Below are 19,565 nucleotides of genomic sequence, written 5' to 3' on the forward strand. Positions count from 1 at the left end.
CTCATTCAACATATCCTGTGCTGGAGACTGTGAAAGAGGTTTATTTATCTGTGTTTCTGAACATTTTTTTACCCGTGCATCCAGTTGTTTGTTAAAGGGATAGTTAACTAAAAAACTAAATTCTGTCATCATTTACTCACGCTCATGTCATTCAAAACGTATGCGGAACACAAGAGAAGATATTTTGAGAAATGTCTCAGTGGTTGTTTCCATACAATGGAAGTCAATGGGGGCCACGGTGTTTTGGTTACCAACACTCTTAAAAATATTGTCTTTTGTGTTCTGCAGAAGAAAGAAAGTCCTACAGGTTTGGAATGACATGAGGATGAGTAAACGATGAAAGAATCTTCATTTTTGTGTCACTTTAACAAACAAAGAAAACATCTACATGTAAATTAGTCTAATGTAAAGTAAATGCACATACTGTGATAGGATACTGATGTGAGTTATTAATTTAAATGAACTAATTTTAGACACTTTGCACTTTATTAAAAATGAAATCATTAAAAGTTCGACATCACCTGCATGATTTAGAAAACCCTATACGTCCTATGTAAAACCCTGGGGCTTTCAAAGCTTCTCTTAACCATTTATCAGCATTTTCTCTCCTAGCATCTCACACCAAATTATATTCAAGGTTGATTAATAAAATGCATTACTGAGGGACAATTCTAACCCCCCTCCTATTACGGCTCAAGCCTGTGATTGAAAGAAACATTTCCCAGCATTCCGCTTGCACTGCCAACCACTCCAAATAAATCAAAGGATGGCAGTGAAATGGAGTGGAATAAGAAAGAGACCAGCTGAGGTCCTGCGCACCGAGTAAACATAACAGGCTTTCGAAAAAGTAACCCAACGTACAGTCTTTCAAAGACGGGTCAGGGGGGAAGATTCACTGAGGTGTTTGCTTATCGAATGGACAGGTGGAGATTGGAGGTCTCAAGGGTCTCAGTAGAATCAATGTTGGCTCTTCTAACAGGCACTGATGCTCCAAACCACCAGCATAATGTCGGCCCCTGGGCCCCTATCACTCACCCTGAAATCACAGTCGGCTTGCTGTGCGGGTTTTACATCACGACGCTCTGTCCATCGTTCTCATGTTTAAAGAGGCCAAAGGGAACCATAACCGCTACAGGATTTACGTTAGTCCTGAAATAGATTCTACCTGTAGAAACACATTTTGCATTGAGGTGACAGGAAAGCCAAAGCTGCCAAAGTTTTCATTGTCTATTGGTAAATAGCGCACATGAGTGCAGTTTGAGTAACAGCCTGCATGGCATGCCTTCAGTAAACTGTCTCAGGCATTAGTGGAATGGCATGTACAGATAGCACAACAGGTAAGACACCTTGTTTTCTTTCTAATCCTACCTGAGCATTTAAACATACAACATAAGCTGTACTATCGGCTAAGAAAGACTCTTTTTTTACTCTTGGTCAACAGAAAGACCTGAACAAATCACTTACAGTGTGCCCTCAATAATGGACGTAAAATAACATTGGCGTGATGACTGAACAAAACACTGTTCAATTTTGGATGCAGGTAAAGCTGCATAATGCATGTTTACTTTTGTGACCCACATAGGTGCTGCGAGTAATTTTCTGGAGGATCTATTGACAAAAATGCAATATAATATACATAACTGTGTTTAGAGGTGTATAAACTCCTAACATAATGAAGCGTTATGTTTTTATACCTTAGAATGAGCTTTTTCTGTCTACATACACCACAGGTTCCCCTGCATGGAATTCGCCATGTTGTTTCTACAGTGGCCCTAAACTGACAAACCGAGCGTGTTTCCTAAAATACGTTATCTCTTTCGGCAAAGAAGTGAAAACGTGATGACATCTTAGCCCTGTGTCAGCTTCTATAGTGCTTTGAAAGGGAGGGGTGGAGTGAGCCGTTGGTTGCAATTCGCAACAATAAATTTCACACACTGGGCCTTTAAGAACCTATGTCTTGACTTTAGACACAACTGGAAAGCAATTACACACAAAGAACCGGTTAAAAAAACTGTGTCTCTCTATTTCTCCTCTTTTCTTCAGGCCTGTACACAAACGCTCTCCGCCCCTCTTTGATTTGCAGCATGTGTAGTGAAGGATGACAGACAGGATTGTGCTCTGAGTCACAAAAATCCTTGCGGATCTCTCCTCCTCATGCCCCCACCTCTCCCCGACGGCACGATGAAGTAATTATGAAAAATTAAATATATCCCTGGTTGATTAGGGTGCCATTTCAAGGGAAGTAACCAGTAGGGATAATGTGGAGAATTATGTACAAAAATATCCTCCTCACACAGTCCCAAAATAAATCTGACTCCAGAGCAGATGAAGTGAATGGGCTTTCATGCAGCAAATGTCACATATTTAAGAATTTGAGGTGATCTGCATTAAGTGCACTTGAGCTGAATGTATTATCCTTTTTTCATTGATTAATGAGACCTACAGTCAAGTTAAGTGAATGGCCATTCAGCAATTGCTTGTGATAGATGCTAATGTTGAAATAGATGAAAGTGGGCTGAATGCAGAGAACTCTAAAATTTGAGCAGTTTGAATGATGAACGGCTCCGTGTTGCAGAAACGGAAATCGGCAGTTATCTAATAAATTTCGACAATTAACTATCGTTCCCAATATCTTGAAAGAGTATTACTGTAAATCATTGTGCAAAAGTGAGGCAAAAATAAATGTAGGAAGGGTGGATGTGTTGGGGATGCTAAACTACAACATTGTAAAAACAGTCAGTACATTGCTTCAATGTTTAATAATAAAATGGCTAACAATAAATAAGAAAGCATTTAAAGGTCCAGTGTATGAAATTTAGAGGGATCTAGCGGTGAGGTCCCTCTAAACCCCCCTCCCCTTTCAAAGCACTACGGTGGCTGACACAGGATAAGATGTCTTCACGTTTTGGCTTCTTTGCCAAAGGAGATAACGTATTTATGAAACACGCTCTGTACAGCAGTTTGTCCATGTAGGGCTACTGTAGAAACAACATGGAGAATTCCATGCAAGGGAACCCACGCTGTATGTAGATAGAAACAGCTCATTCTAAGATTTACAGAAAATGTAAATAGTTGACGTCACTAATGGATTAGTCAATTGTGTAAACAATTCTTAGTCGCCGTTTGTAATTTCCTCAGCGTCTGAGCACATTTCTGGTTCACGCTATCCACAAAGCCTGAATTCAGAACAACAGAGAGATGTGTTTGATGTAGTTATCTTCTTGCCACCTTCTCTCGGCTATCTCAGAATGAGACACACAAACACACGACCTCTCTCTTCCTCCACAGTGAGGTCATTTTCTCCATACGTCTCTCTCTAAAGCAGATCATATTTCTCCCTCAGCTCTCTCTCCCCCGCACTGCTGCCGGTGGAGCGTGTTGACACTTATTAAAGCTGTATGAGGCGACTTGTGGCTGAACCGGGTTGGAACGCCGAGACAAGGTGAAAGGAGACACACCTGTACGAGGCCCCAGATTTACGCACGGAGGCCGGGAGAGAGGCGAGGAGCTGCCCAGGGGCCACATGAAGGCCGAACCCAGACATATAAAAGGTCAGCATGAATGTTGCATGAATGGTTTGGCGCTGAGGTTGCCATGCCGACCGTTCTTCACTGGCTCCAGCTGAGCCTCATCTGTGAGCTCTGACTCGATGGATTGGAGACGGGGCGCCTGGATAGGACATGCATATTCATCCGGCTCAAATTCGCCACACTGTTTTGCGTTTAGTATAAAATGCAGCTCCAAAACTAAAACAATTAGACATACTTTTGCCAACAGCAGGTGGGAGAGAGTAAATTAGCAAGCAGGCACCAGAAGCACAAGTGCACCAGTGTGTGAAGTCAAATGACTTTGGAAATATAATGAAATCATGTCTGCTAGCTACAGCTCACGCTGAGTATGCGAGCACGTGTGTGCGCGCGCGAATCTGCATTGTTTTTGATCCGTAGACATTGTCTTTGACTGGTTGTCTGTTTGAACATAATTGCATTTTCTGGCATTAGCTTAAAAGCGCTATACTCTTTCCGTTGATAAGGGCTAAGCGCATATTGCCACTGGCATTGATCTATACCCACAAATCTCTTCCTGAGACCAGCTTAGTCTACTGCCTCTTAATACAATGTGTCTCCTTTGTCAATACATGGATCTGAAAGTCAATCAGGGTATTTATTACATTTTACTAATCTAAAGGCAAAATCAATGGGGTAAATGCTTAATGTAAGAAACATTAACAACGATGGAGAGCGGCAGAGGAATACAGAGATCTCGCGACCGAACTAAACACGGCAGAACGTCTCACAGCAGAGGCTTGAGGAAAGTGACACCCATTTGTGCAGCAGCCGATGGCGGAATGCTAACAACATGCTAATGTAGCTGAGGGTCTTGTGCTCAGTGGTATGGTTGGTAATACTGCAGAATATTTTTTGGTGTGTTGGAGACCACATGAATACATTTGAGGTTAAATAAAGACTTTGGCAGTGTGTGACCTCTATTGAATATAATTTACTGTACGAACTGAAGGCAAAACATGGGAATAAATCTTGAATTTCGATTTAAATGACATCATCAATATATCCAACACATAATACTGTAGATATCATTTTAATTTGTATTTTAATTATATCAAAAATGTAATCTTTAACATTTTTGGTTAACAAACAGAAAACTGTTTTTGTGCAAGTACATAAAAAAATCAGTGTACATTACATTAGCAATGTTCCTAATAAAAATGCTTAAAATAATATAAGATATAAAATATTTTTTGACATCATTTGAATCACATGTAAAGATGAGTACGTAAAGTAACCCGCAATTTTATGTTTTCATCAGACATGGCAATATAGACGTTTCATCGTATGCATGTGCCTGGCCCCCCGAAGTTAACTTCCGGTCTGTGTTTAGTTAATAGAACAATTCTTTTTTTGTTGTTTATATTTATATTATATAAATATATATATATTCAATTAAAACTGCTCAACAGTTATTGATTCTTTGGAGACGTCTACCAGAAGTTTGGGCCACATAACGTTTGTTTATGTGGTTGCTGCTGAAAGCTTCTATAGAGTTCTATATTAACTGTCTATAGAGTTCTATATTAAATGCCTTTATATTCAAGGTCTAAAAATCTTGCTTTTTATATTTTATGGATATAAAAAATAAACAAATACATAAACACAATAAAGTGGTGTTTGCCTGTGCCAAGTGGCCAACACTATGAGATGCTAAACGGTTGCTATGTGGTTCCTCACAAAAACCAAAAAAGCCCACCAAGAAATCTGTATGATTATTTTTTGATCAAAATCCAATTCCAGAACATACAGTGAAGATATACTGCTAGCCACATGCTCTCAAAACTAATGAATGGCATTAACTGTAGAACACATGCTCTGATTCATCTGTCACTAATTAGAGATGGGCAAACAGATGGTGTGTTTTCAGGAAACTCACAAAAAAGCTCTTATAACTGAATGGCACCACATTCAGGTGTGCAAGTACCCTCACACACACACCCAATAAATCAGAGGCAGGAGATGGTATGGTCTGACAAATCCCAAAATAAGTTGCAGAAAGCCTTGCTGTCTGACAAAATGGCTTTAGATGTCAAACTCTTGCGTTTCTATACCATTAGTGAAATGAGTTCTCGTGTAGTGCTGCCTGAAGAACAAATTTGCGGTGACTCTGAAAGGTGAAGACTCTCTCTCTCTTTCCTCTGTATCACTTTTTCACCCCCCTCTCTCCTTGTGAGCATTACATCACCCTTCAATTATTAATCCCAACACTCACATACAATCAGCCTTACTCAAATCTTCTTTAGTTGAGGCATCCCTAACAAAAATGTTCAACAAATGCACCTCATAAAACAACCAGTGCTAATCTAATAAACAAATTAACACCAATACTAATTATTTCGGACATGTATCTGAAATCTGAGCAACTAGCATTGCAAATGAACAAATTCAAGTGATCACAGATATTCCCTGAGCAGTGAAAAATGCGTAGAGGCCCTGTGAATCGAAACGCAGCTCAGAACAAACCCAAAAAGAGCTAAAAGCGGAAATGAGATCATCCTTTATCATTTCTTTACAACGACTCAATATCAGCGAGCGAAATGGAGATGCACTGTTGACGGTTATACCCCAGTGGCTGATACAACACTGGCAGGCATTATGGCGCTTATTAAAAAGGTGGCACTTCCTGTTTTGCCGGTAGTCACCTGGGGTGGGGGAGCATATGGCGACTCTAACACGTAATCTCCTTTTCTGGGAGGCTTCCATGTCCAACACAAGCATGCCATTGCTCGCCCATCCTCCTCCAACCGCGCTCACACATCACCTCCTCCTAATGATGTCATAGAATAGAGAGGCGCTATGAGCACAAGCGGAGAGACAACAAGACGGGAGTCCTATGTGTTCTTGTATGCATGAGCGGAGGAGCGCTGGCTGCCACACACGCCAGAAACTGCTTTAGAGATGCACAAGCAACGAACACTTGACTTCAATTTCAGCATTGAGTAAAACAGGCTAAACTAAAGGTGGCACGGGTGATCCGACATAGCAGCAGGCTGTTAGGCACCGTGTCAAAGACTGTAATTTCTTTGCTAACCGAGGCCTCAATCACAAGTATCTGACAGCTTGCCACATGCATTCAGCAGACCAATCTGGTCCAAGATTAAGGCTGTAAACTAGAATGAGAAGTACACAGTACCAGACCATGCTGGCTCACAGAAGACATGACACCTCATCACCTGAATCTCCTATCTCCTAAACAGCAGAGGAGTCGTGTACAACCAATATCGCAACAGGCCAGGGCCAAACCGGCCATATCTGCTTCCACGCGCCACTTGCTTTCTGGCTTCCGACCTTTCCTGCTACCGAGGATGGCTGTTTTCTCTTGCGTGATGGATAACCTGGTGCTGACATCTGATTGGAAAGTAGATCTCCACTGACCCTTCAAATTCATTTCAGTGTATGTTCCATAAACAAATAAAAAATGTCTACAAAGAAGAGCTTTACCTAGTAACTGCAATGACAGTAATGGATCACAAGAGCTTGAGTTCACAGCCAGAGAAAATAGACAAAACAAACTTCACAAACAAGGGCCATTATACAGAACATTACCCATAACTCATTATGATTATTTGAGCTCTCAGATCTGCACAATTACGCCACAAAAAGGAACATGGATTGTCGAGCGAGCTTCCAAAAAACGACCAGCGATGCCTTTCAGTTTCTATTCACACAAAAACAGATGCGCAAATGGCACTTTAAAAGATAACAATATGCACCTCTTTAGAGAAATTCATTGAAATTCATTTAGAAATATTCAACACCTGTGTGAAATGCAACGTTCAATGCAGTGGAAAAAAGCCCACAATTAGAGACTGCTGGATTGTTCTGCATGAACTACACAGATAAAAAAGTAAGATATCAACACATGGGCAATGTGATGTAAAAACATAGTGGAACAGACTTATAAAATTGAAATTCATCATTTACTCATCCTCATTTATTCAAACTTATACGACTTTCATTCTTTTAAATGAAGCGCAAATGGAACACAGCACAATGTCCAAATTGCTCTTTTTCATATGATAAAAAGTGAACAGAAATGCTGTCAAGCTCGAAAGATGAACCAAAATGTAAATCATTATCACTGAAAGTCATCGACAAAGATAGCAAAGACCATTGGTTCCATCATATAACAACAAACATAATGCCGCAAGTTTAAATATGCAAAACTATGAAAGTATTAAAACATTTTTTATTTAAATGTCTATCCATTCTTCATGGGGGCAGTCGTGGCCTAATGGTTCACGAGTCGGACTCGTGACCAGAAGGTTGCTGGTTCGATTTTCAGGGCTGGCAGGTAACGACTGAGGTGCCCTTGAGCAAGGCACCTTACCCCTACTTGCTCCCCGGGTGCTGCAGTGATAGCTGCCCACTGCTCCGGGGGTACGTGTGTTCACGACTTGCTGTGCGTGTGTTCACTACTCACTGGATGGGTTAAATGCAGAGGTCACATTTCGGGGATGGGTCACCATATCTGACTAATAGGTCACTTTCACTTCAGACAAAGCAATGTGATATGCATGATGTGGAATACAGCACACAAGTCGCAGTGACTACTTCACTATTGCTTGTTTTTGACACTTTGGGAGCATGACAACATCTTAGTCAGTTTCACTTTCATTGCATGGCAAAGAGCAATTTGAACATTCTGCCTAACATCTCCCAGAAAAAAGGAAGAAAGAACAACAGGAGGGTGAATGATGACAGAACTTCAAACAGAAAAGAATACCGCAATATAGCTAAATTTAGCTTACATTTGATGCTAGCGTGAAAAGACCACATCTGTTTGGCAGTCAGACATGCAATCAGCCCAAAAAAGCCTCTTTGTAATGTGAACTACTACTGCAATCCGACTTCCTCCAAAACCAGAAAGTTTCTGACCACAGCAACCCTGACAACTCACATTCTTACAACCAAACCGGAGCGCTGACAGCTCAGAAAGCAGCCGGTGGCTGCATAGATTTCTGCCGCACATCCAGACGCTCTCTCACCTCAGCTGAGCCCAACTCAGAGAGCATCCTCCTCCTCTTCCTGAAGCTTCAACCACAGACGCCTCAATCTCATCTGAGTCTACGGGAGATATCTTCACATAAGTGGAAAACCAAAGAAAGCATGACAGAAAGAGAATCGTGAGGACGATGAGAGAGACAGACAGGCAGAGAACATTGCAGTGAAGTAGACAGTTTGAGATAGTGAAAGCCAGGCAGAGCATGAAGAGAAATGTAAATGACATCTGCCTACGTTCTCGAGTTGGGATGAGATTCAGTATCTGAAACGGACCTCCTGCAGTCATCTCCCCACGCCGCAAAGTGTGACTGAAATATTGATACAAATCTAACGACGAGGTTTTCGTCAGCAGGGGATCGACTGTCTTCTATGCGGGCATCCGAAATTGAGCTGCCTAACCAGGCCGGCTTGAAAACGCAGGAACATTTCTTTTTAGATTATGTGCTGCCATTTTGACGCAACCGTGGCATGTTTTGCAGGATCGAGCCGTGAGCTATGCCTGCGGTCTAGCCGGCGTCCAGGCCCCCCGGGGTCGATATGCAGTACCTAGGTGGGCCTCTCTGATGGGCTCATTAATTTTGGGGGCTGCAAATTCTATCCGAGCACTGATGCAATACTCAGGTTGAAGTAATTCAGGCAAATCAGACCATGGACACGGCCTCAGAAAAAACTACCTATCCTGAGACGAGGCCCGAACGTGCTGGGAAACAATACAGGACAGCAGCTGGAAGAGATCACACCTGCCTCCTGTGATGCAGAGCGGCATGCGTAATATGTTACATGTGAGGAAAACGAGGGGTGCGTAACCTCTAAGGTTAGTTATGTTACAAGACCTGTTTTGAGAATGACAATCCCGTTGTGGCCCGAGACGCACGTCTGACTGCTACAGTGCCTGATAGAATAACACACTAAAGGGCATTGCTGAATATCTGAAGCATATTTCCCGGTTGTGCGTGTACATACATATCCTTTCATTCTGAATTCCCAATGCGTCTCCTAGAGCAACATAAGGGGTCTTGCTCACATCGTAACACATTGTTGTTTAGGCACTAGACGGCTTTTTCACCCTGTCAAGTTTTTTCTTGCACGGAGGGGACACGTTAAGATTCCGTCTCGAATCTCCACCTTTCCAGCTGCCTGGTTCTTCCTCCTGTGACACATACAATCACTTTCATTATGCAAATGATATCGATGCAGCTTCTCCGGAGTCTCAAACGGCTGCATACAAAACACTCTTTATTTGTCCTCTTTCAATGAGGGATACCGAGATGTATCATTAAAGGCAAACAGGAGGGTGAAACACGTCCTCTCGACAGAACCTTTCAAATTGATCACTAAATCCTCTCCCCGTTCTTTTTAAAGGTGCGTTTTTATCTAGTTCCATCTGACGACTCTTCTTCATCTAAAAAAGGATGTGCTTACATTGGAATCGCATGTTTGTTGATTAACTGCTGTCACATACTTCACAACAAAGCTGTGTTTATCTTTTGTTTTGTTCGTTTTTGCCTGTGCTTTTATTTATTAACTACACACGTCAATAATGTTGCCAACTTTAAATTCAATCTCAAGTAATTATACGTATTTTGTTAGTGGTTTGCGCTGATATGCGACAGGGTGCTGCAATGCGCCGTGAACATTCAGTGCTGTATCGAATAAACGCAACATTATTGTTGTTTATTAGTAGCAAAATAGTTTATTTCACAACAAACTACTTGAGCACACCTTTGCGGTTGAAATTAAAAGCCTTCCAGCACTACATAATACAGAGCACCCAAATGTAATACGTTTAGCAATGCTAGTTTGCATGCACGTGAACACATGCAGTCGCTCTCGCCTGCATCCGAGAAACGGCACACATAGCCACATCTATCACGTTCACTCAAGGCGAAGACTTGCTCTGGGTTCTCGGCAGGGCACGGCCGTAAAAGAACGAGTGTCAATAGAAATGTTGGCCTCCAGCCTTGCCGGGCTGTCTATGCACCTTGTCATAATTGTGTGCAGTGGTGCGGAGCACACATGTCAAACAAGCCATTAAGGGGTAGTCTGGAAAACAATACAAATTAGATGAGGATGAGTGGAACTCCTGTTGGGTATATGAGACTAGAGGCAACAGACCAACATTAACACTCACAACTGGGCAATTTGACCCGCAAAACTGCCCGATGCTATATTGCTTCCGTATTACAGGGAATAGACACATCAATTGCTGGTGGCCATGGGTCTAAATATGTGATTTTTTTGTTCAAAACTATATGTACGTAGTTATTTATACATCCCTGTTACAAGGACTTTTAAAAGTATTCATTTAAATTCATTTAAAAGTAGTCAACCTGTTGATTTGTAGACTACCTTGGTTAGTCAAACATCATGATCCTTTACCTATGCAAATACCTGAAAGCTAGAGGTGGGGAACAGAAAGAGAGCGAGAGGGGAAAGATCATATTTTAAGGGTTTAAACAGGCAGGTTTATGGTTTCCTGCAGTCTTCACATATGGCTACTCCATCATGTCAGCAGCAGTCCAGGCACAAACACTGACTGTGCTGCTGCAGGTGGAGCATTTTAATAGAATTACAAAGCAGTTCTGGCTTACAGTTACACTAGACTGGACAGAGAAACCGAAGCACACAATTTCCAGAATAGCAGAGCTCCTGCTGTGAGGATTTCTTTTAAATGCGAAAAGGAAAAATGTAGTGTGCAAAAACTGTGACTAATAAAATAAAGCATTTAGTCTTTTACGGAGTATTTTAAGGTATTATAGGGCTTAACACGTATCCCACAGAAACATGACTGGTAGTACTGTATGCATCCTCTGACATCACTACAGCCATTATTGCCCATCACAACTTCACTCTCCTACAGTTTTTCTATATGTATCACATCTATACCATTATGACCTGAATATGTGATAAAATGTGAACACATGCAATAAATCAGTATTTTTTATACGGGGGGACCAGATGGATCCAGGGGGGGCACAGAATTGGTGGCATTTTATGTAATATAGAATTATATCATAAATGTTAGGCAATCAAACATCAGAAAATAAGACCACCGACCAAAATAATTGATTTGTATAACTTAATAGGTTTTTGGTTCAATAAAAATGATAAGTTTAAGATTATATATAGTCTTTATTTGGGGGCCGCAAAGCGATATTCTACACAAAAGGGGCCTTACAACAAAACATTTTGAGAACCACTGGAATAAATATTGCGTTTAGAGGATGCACAACTGTTTAGTTACACTGCATAATAGAACAACATCCAAAGAACAACTATTACCAGCTTGGCAGGATTTGTTGCATAAGTCAGTCTTAAACGATTATACTAATAGAAACACAAGTCAATGTCTGTGTAATAAAACCTGAAGTGAATGCAACATAATTGTGTTTTGTAATGAGACTAGAGAGCTTTCTAATTTTAACTGGTACGATTAACAATTAAAATCAAAAACTTTCAGGATTACCTTCATATTATGGTCCAATCAAGTCTCTTTTCCTTGTAAGCCTGCCAACGGAGTCTGAGCCCTGGATGTACGAGTCAAACCAACGCATCAATCTTGCAGCGCAGTATCGCAAGGCATTTTCTGCCTCACTTGCGCATCTGCAGACGCTCCGTAAATACCACTTAACGTTTCATCATCTTCTGAAATGCATTACTGCCATGCATTATAATTACAATAATTAAATCCAGAACTAAATCAGGAAACATTCTCTCTTTGCCGGGACTATATTTATCTCAATGCTGATCTACTAAGTGCTCTACACCAGAATCATCTGTCACTATTTGGCCAATGTTGGTATTCAAGGGAGCAACCAAGGTGCCAGACGCACAGAAAAAAGATTACGGCTTCTAAAGGAAGAGCAATCTGGACAATGTCACATTTCTGAAACCAGTGATGAATTTCAATCTGACTAGAACACAAGATTGTAGACCAGTGTGTGTTTTCAGTCTGAATACTTTGCAATGATCCATTCGAGGTCCAGGTAAGAGCCATCAAAAAAAAAAATTGTCAGTATAGATGATCTTCCACGTGTTTCTCTGAAATAAACCAGCTCGCTTACAGATCTGCCGAAGCGCTGCTTGTCGACATTCTGACCCTCAATATTTATACACTTGCCATCTCTCACCTTTAAAAATCAATAGCTTACATTTCTGTGCAGCATAGTATTGAGTTATGTCAAGAATATGTTAGACAGATTAATAACAAAACAAGTTATGCTGACACCCCCCCCGTTTCTTTTAGTGTCGAGCTTGGTTCGGTTTGTTGCTTATGCAAGCAAACGCTGATTCTACAGAACAACAAAGACAAGCGATCTCAAGAATATCCAGCGGCTGTGTTTACGTACCGACAGCAGAGAGGGCAACAAAGCTCTGCGTCATAATGTCAACTTCAGAAACTTTGAGGTGAATCGCATTCTCTCACTGTATGACAGTAAATCCCCAGATGAATTTATGGCACATACTTGATGTCTTGATACGCCCTGTCCTTGCCAGCCCAAAAATGAGATGAACATGATTTCTCTGGCGCTTTTGTGTGAAAACCGTGACATGAAAAGATTTAATTAGGATGAGAGACTGGTAATAATTAATTCTGCTGACAAGAACACACAGCTATGGCTAAATAAATGGCATAAGTCCTGCCTTTTATGTCTAGCTGTTAGAGCTTCTCAAAGCAGAAAATTGCCAGATTCTCGACAAAGTGAGGTATTATGTCCACAGTTTGGTTCCACATAAACATTTCAGTCCGTCATCCAACCACCTACTCATTTCGATCTGCTATTATGTTCTGCAGGTAAAGCTCGGCCCTCAGGGGGGAAACTCACTGTGACGAATGCCAAATGCAATTCTGTATTCAGAGTAGTGTATTCATTACCGCACACACACAGATGTGTAAGCTACAGTGAGAAGCCCATGAAGGGACCGAGTTACCCTGTCCTTATCTTACCGTATCTCATTTCCAACATGACCCAAATTAAACCCAATAGTGAGAATGCTAGGTGACCTACTGCTACAGGCGACATCTTTCCTCAATCACTCAAACATGCCTAACTCTCAAACCAGTCAAACATCTGATCCTGGTCTTCTCAAGAAAGCTTTGAGATTTCTTTTTTTTGGGGGGGGGTTGATGGTTCTTTTATCCAAATAAGAAGAGCTTATAGTGACAATGACTGCCAAACAGGACATAAAAATGCATTTAAAAATTGGACTGTGAAGCTGCTTTTACATGAATGCATTTCACAGATTAGTTCACCTAAAAATTAACATTTTGTCATTGTTTATGAAACCTCTTGTGGTAGAAAACCTGTATATGACTATGTGGAACACAAAAGTAGATATTTTAAGAAACATATATATAAATAATAAGGTTTTGCATCCATACAATGGAAGTCAATGGTGGCCAGTTGTTTGGTAACCAACGTTCTCATATCTTAAGAATATATATTTTTTGTGTTCTGCAGAAGAAAGAAAGTCATACAGCTTTGTAATGACATAATTGACACAAAGATACTTTAACATACCAAGTAAATGATAAAAGATTTGAAATCATGGGGAAACTATTCCTTTAAGACGTGACAACATGTGACAACGTTCAGCAGAAACCAAGAGCATCCAAGCACAGAAATACTCTCTCTAGATTATCGCTTGGCAGCTTTGAACTGAAAACTTCAAAAGCGAGAAGATAAAAAACAAACACGCATTTGTTTTACTAAATGCAAGACGTTTTCACAAGCCAACTTTCTACAACGCTACAGAGATAATTAACGTGACAAAGCTCTGCCAATTTTTTGCACAAGTGACCCTTATGTAGGCAACTAAAACTAAAACTCAGAGAATCTGGCAATGTTGCTCGTGTTGCTTGTACAGTGACTTGAGCGACTGAAACTCTGATGGACAGCAGCTTAATGACAGCGAACAAACGCTCTCAGTCTTCCAGTGTTAAAATGACGTTAATTAAAGGTTCTTTTGTCAGGGATCAGCTGGTGATTAAACATCTTTTACTGGGCAGGATTTACTTGGTAATTGCAGACACACATGGCAGGTGAAGGTCTTCAGTTCATTACAAGAGCTCAACAGTAATGATTTTTTTTCTGCTTGCCCGATTAGGCCAGAAGTTAAAAAGATAGTTCACCCGAAAATAAAAATTCTGTCATCATTTACTCACGCTCTTGTCATTTCAAACCTGTATGACTTACTCTCTTCCCCAGAAAACAAAAGATATTTTGAAGAATGTTGGTACAACAGCGGAACCCACGACAAGAGGGTAAGTAAATAATGATTTTTTAAAATATATATATTTTATTTTATATTACATCCATTTAATATTCTATTTTTTTAATAAAGACAAATCTATAACAAAATCTACAATGTAACTGTAATCACAGCAATTTTTTTAGTTAAATAATAAGACTATCAAAAGTCTTTCATTGATTTCTCATCTATGTTAGCCAGCTAGATAAAAATCCCTATTGTTGAGCCCTAAATTACCTTCGGTTATTTGAAAGAGAAACACTTTCATTTCCTATTGTTCATGTAATACAATTGAATAGCACTGCATGTCTTTAATGCAATTTGGTTTAATTAAATATCAGTAGATAATTTGGTCTGGGAGTGTCATTATGCCCTTGAAACAGGGGACATGTTCACAGGAGTGTTTTTCCACTCGTGCTCATTATCCTAATGTACAGGCTTTCATATAAGTGCATCTCAACCTAGTAACAAATTAATATGACAATGAAGGATTGAGGATTGAGCCAGGACTAAGTTTAATTGGCCAATGGATCTCCCTTGATGCAAAACAGCCTCAGAAGACAGTGGCCGCAGGGCAGAGGACGAGATAGCTAAGAGCTGAGAGTTTTTCTGCGCGTTTTTAGAATCTGCTACATAAAGAACCCTCCATCTGAGAATGCACAGAACAATTGGAAATGTAATTAAGAACTGCCTGTGGCTTTAACCGGTCGGCTCGAGCAGAAACAAACAGGCGAGAAAAAAGAAACTTCCATATATTGAAAAGTGTGTGATCAATAGCCTACTGTTCAGAAAGCATCAAGGGAGGAATGAGTTTAGTAACTTCACTCAGAGCCTCGCAATTCTTTTGAAGCTCTCGTCATCTGGTCCTGGTTTTCAAAGCGATCTCTGATGTCATTAAGCTTCTATTAAAAATGCGTCAGAAGAGTATACTGCTTCAATTTCACTCCGAGTCAGACGTATAAATTTTAAGTACAATTTTAGGAGTTTCCGATCCGAGGTGTTGGCGAGGAGTAAGGTTAATCAAAACATCAATCAGCTGTAATTGCCCAGCGCTGCCACATGGACACAGTTTCAAGGAGATAATAACTATTGTCTTGTAGCTGCAGGGGAGCGAAATTCATCTCTGAGCTGTTGTAAATGGATGGATTTTCAACACAAACACCTCAAAAGCAGGAAATCCTACAGAGCAGGTGATTGTGCAATTACTGCGCAAATGCAGCTCAGCCCCTGCAGAGCCGTTTGCCGAAATGACGCCACTGATCTCACAGCATTATTGCTATTTGTTGGTTGCATTTTTGGACTTTATTCTGAATTTTGCTGTGTGGTTCTGTGACGCGGCCATGATGAAACTATCACAATGTTTGCGTGAGCACACACGCAGAAGAGTTAATTATACGACGTGTAATTTTGGTGCATCAATAAGCACTACTCCCACACAAAAGCTATTTCGTTCAAGTATTTACGACGGTGTCCATAATGGAGCTCATAAAGAGAAGCATCTACACTGCCAGCAGCTCAGGAGTAACCTCTAAACCCCATTTCACGTCGCAGCATATAAATATTCATTAACAAAGTGTGGAAACCAGATGTTTCTTCCAATTAATCTGTGCAGAAATCTGCCATTTGCCAATAAATTGTTCCTGTATAATTAATGACTCTTCGAGCATGGTGACAACAACAAAAACAATTCCTCATTTAATGCGGAGATTTATATTCATAAACTTGGCAAAAGCAGACAGTTAATCAGCTTCAGGCAAAAATGCCCAGAAGAAAGTTTTACTGCTGAGTGGTTTCTCCTTCATATCTCCGGAGACATAATGAAGCTCTCAGATATGTTTTCATATTTAAAAAATCTTAAATTTTTAGACAACTTGTGCTTGGAATAATTATGAGGTCATCTTCAAATCTCTAAAGTTTGATTGCATACTTGGAAATTTTTTTACGTTTTCCGCTGGCAACAAATGTGAAAAATAACCCCAAATTGTCTTCATAATCTCAGGCGTCTGGGAGAAACAAACAAGATCTCACTTGTGATTTCTCTTTCCTGCGCTCAGTAAACTTTTTGCCACATGCCCAAGAAGCCTGCCACCCTCTCAGCAGAGAAATCCTATCTAGATAAATCAAGTTGTCAAGAGATTTCTACATCAAAGCTGATGCTCCTCCCTGCTTCTCTCTGCCCATGTTAACAGGCTACACACAAGCTGGCGGTGGGATACAACGCCCACTTCAAACAGCAGACAGGTCTGAGCTAAGATCATTATCTGGGCAGGTTGAAAACGCTGTGGTCAGGAGAATTCTCATGGGGACTTACCATCAGGAGGCACAGTTTCGGAGAAATGAGCCGGTTTATCTGCAAAGAAAAAGAGAGAGAGGCACATTAGTTAAAAGAAGACTTCAGGATGTTCCAGGTGGTCATGCAGTCGTTTTGAATGAGTGGGTGGACAGTGACTAGATGACTTTATTTCAGAGATGTTCTAACTCAAACAGAATGGAGAAGACGGATCAGATAGAATGTAAGATTAAAGGAACATCAGGGTTAAATACAACTTGAGCTCTATCGACACCATCTGTGAGATGATGTGCTGTCAATTACACGCAGAAAATACAGAAGAATACACCTACGTTTGCAGTTATGCACTTGCAGTGGGAGTCTATAGGATGATAGTGGCGCTTTACATACAGTATCCAGTACATTACGTTTATGCATTCTGGCAGACGCTTTTATCTAAAGTGCATTCAATCTATAAATGTTTTATCAGTGTATGTTTCAAAGGGATCAAACCGATTGTCTTTGCGCTGCTTACAGGAGATACAGAGTTTGAGTAAATGTAAAAAAAAATTTGAAATCAAACCTAAGGCTTATAACACATCATATATGGTAAATAAAGAATTCTGTCATTATTTACATGCCCTCTTGTCATTTCAAACCTGTATGACTTTCTTTCTAAAGCAGAACAAAAAAGATGATATTTTGAAAAATGTTGGTAACAGAAAACCACCAACATTCTTCAAAATATCTTCTTTTGTGTTTTGCAGAAGAAAACCACGCGAGTTTAAAATGACAACAGGGTGAGTAAATGATGACAGAACAGTGATAAGAATTGCTTATCGAATGGTAAAGTTACAAACACATTTTCAACTCATTTGGATAACGTTGTAATAAATATTTCATGTAAAAGGTTACATTTTTTGTTAGTGTTTTTCAGTTGCCACTGCTCGTTAATGTAAACTTTTTTATACAGTAATACATAGAAATGGGGTAAATAATATTCTGTGGCATGTATTAAAATGCATAATAAAAAACTATGAAAAAACATTCTGTGGTAATTAACAGCACATCACCAATTCTGCTGACAGACTTTAAGTCACATTCAACCCAAAATACATCTTTAAATCTAATTATATAGTAACAGAATTATATATTAAAATCTCAGACAGTGGACCAGGGATCATTGAATAACATTAATGAGGGGAGTGGGATTTTTGTTTGAACTACTATTACTATAATTATAACCAATAATACAAATAAACCAATAGTGTAAATTAGGCAACAGTGCCAGGCAGAAACTCATTAAAATCAGATCTGACTGAAAGCAAGACTTGTCAGGAAAGTTGGAGCGACCCCACGCATTTCAACTTTCCTACGAGCCGAAGTCATTTCGAAAACACTGAACTCATGCTACCTTATTACTCTTGACAGAACCGGCGTTTCAACAACACGCGGCTGAAGCCATCTAGCTAAAGCGCAGCCACAACACCCTGCTTCCGCGGGTGGGAATAACCGATGCCACAAAACTATCACATCAATTGCCCAGCCAGCCGGCGGTTGCACTCACCAACAACACAAAGACACACACACACTCGCAAGGCCGGAGCTGGAAATCTCTTCACCAGCACCCCCAACTGCCAGGATAGAGTTTAATTTTAGGATCACTTCAAATTGCTTGTCAACAACAGAGCGCGAGGAAGATTGGAGAGCAGGGAGCGCAGAGAGAGGGAGAGCTATGGGAGAGAGGCAGAAAAACAGAGCGGAAAAGGGGAGAGAAATGAGCTGGGAATAGATGGGGAACGGCTTGCTGTGCTTCTCTCCTTGAATAATGGAGTGTCTGTTGAACTGGTCTGAGAGTCAATTATGACAGTTACAGTGTTTCATCCTCAGGGAAACATCACCATAGCTGAGGCGGATAACACACACGCACAGATGTGTATCATAGAAAGACAAAACACATACTGCTCACACTGTAATGCAGAACACTGGGGTTTCCGCAAACACAGCTCAACTTTCTGAAATGCCCAGTGGACACAACGGAGTGATGCACAGGTCATACAGAGACAGTTTCACATGTACTGTAAAAGCTGAGAAATTCAAGATGGGTTCACCTCAAGCACGTTTGTTTTCTTATTTTTCTAAATTCCCCACAAAATATTTTGTCATGACTCATGAATACCAGATCAAGTATTTTAGTTTGACCACTAACATGACCACCCAGCTGTACAATTAAGTGGTGATCAATCGCTACGCTTTGCTACTTTCATGTACTGTATTTTGTTTCTTCTCATAATAAAATCAAATTTCAAAATCATATTTCTCAGATGACATCCAGATGGATATATCAATAAATATAAACAAATATTTTTTTATACTTTTTTGTGTTTTGCATTTGAATGCTGATGTGTATGAATGTGAATCATGGCAGTTGAATGGCCATAGACCTGAGTGGCTCTACCTTGGTGTGGTCT

At 40.3% G+C, this 19,565-nt stretch overlaps 1 protein-coding gene across 11 annotated transcripts in view; it reads right to left on the reverse strand.

Moving 5' to 3' along the window:
• agrn (agrin) overlaps positions 1–19,565 on the reverse strand; it is a 212,269-nt gene that overhangs the window by 108,683 nt on the left and 84,021 nt on the right. For all 11 annotated transcript variants that reach the window (XM_057319904.1, XM_057319910.1, XM_057319903.1 and 8 more), the window contains one exon: positions 17,137–17,175. In XM_057319904.1, the coding sequence (XP_057175887.1) occupies positions 17,137–17,175 (39 nt within the window). The remainder of the gene's footprint in view (positions 1–17,136; positions 17,176–19,565) is intronic.

This window comes from Triplophysa rosa, linkage group LG21 (assembly GCF_024868665.1).
Source record: "Triplophysa rosa linkage group LG21, Trosa_1v2, whole genome shotgun sequence".
Lineage (NCBI taxonomy): Eukaryota > Metazoa > Chordata > Actinopteri > Cypriniformes > Nemacheilidae > Triplophysa > Triplophysa rosa.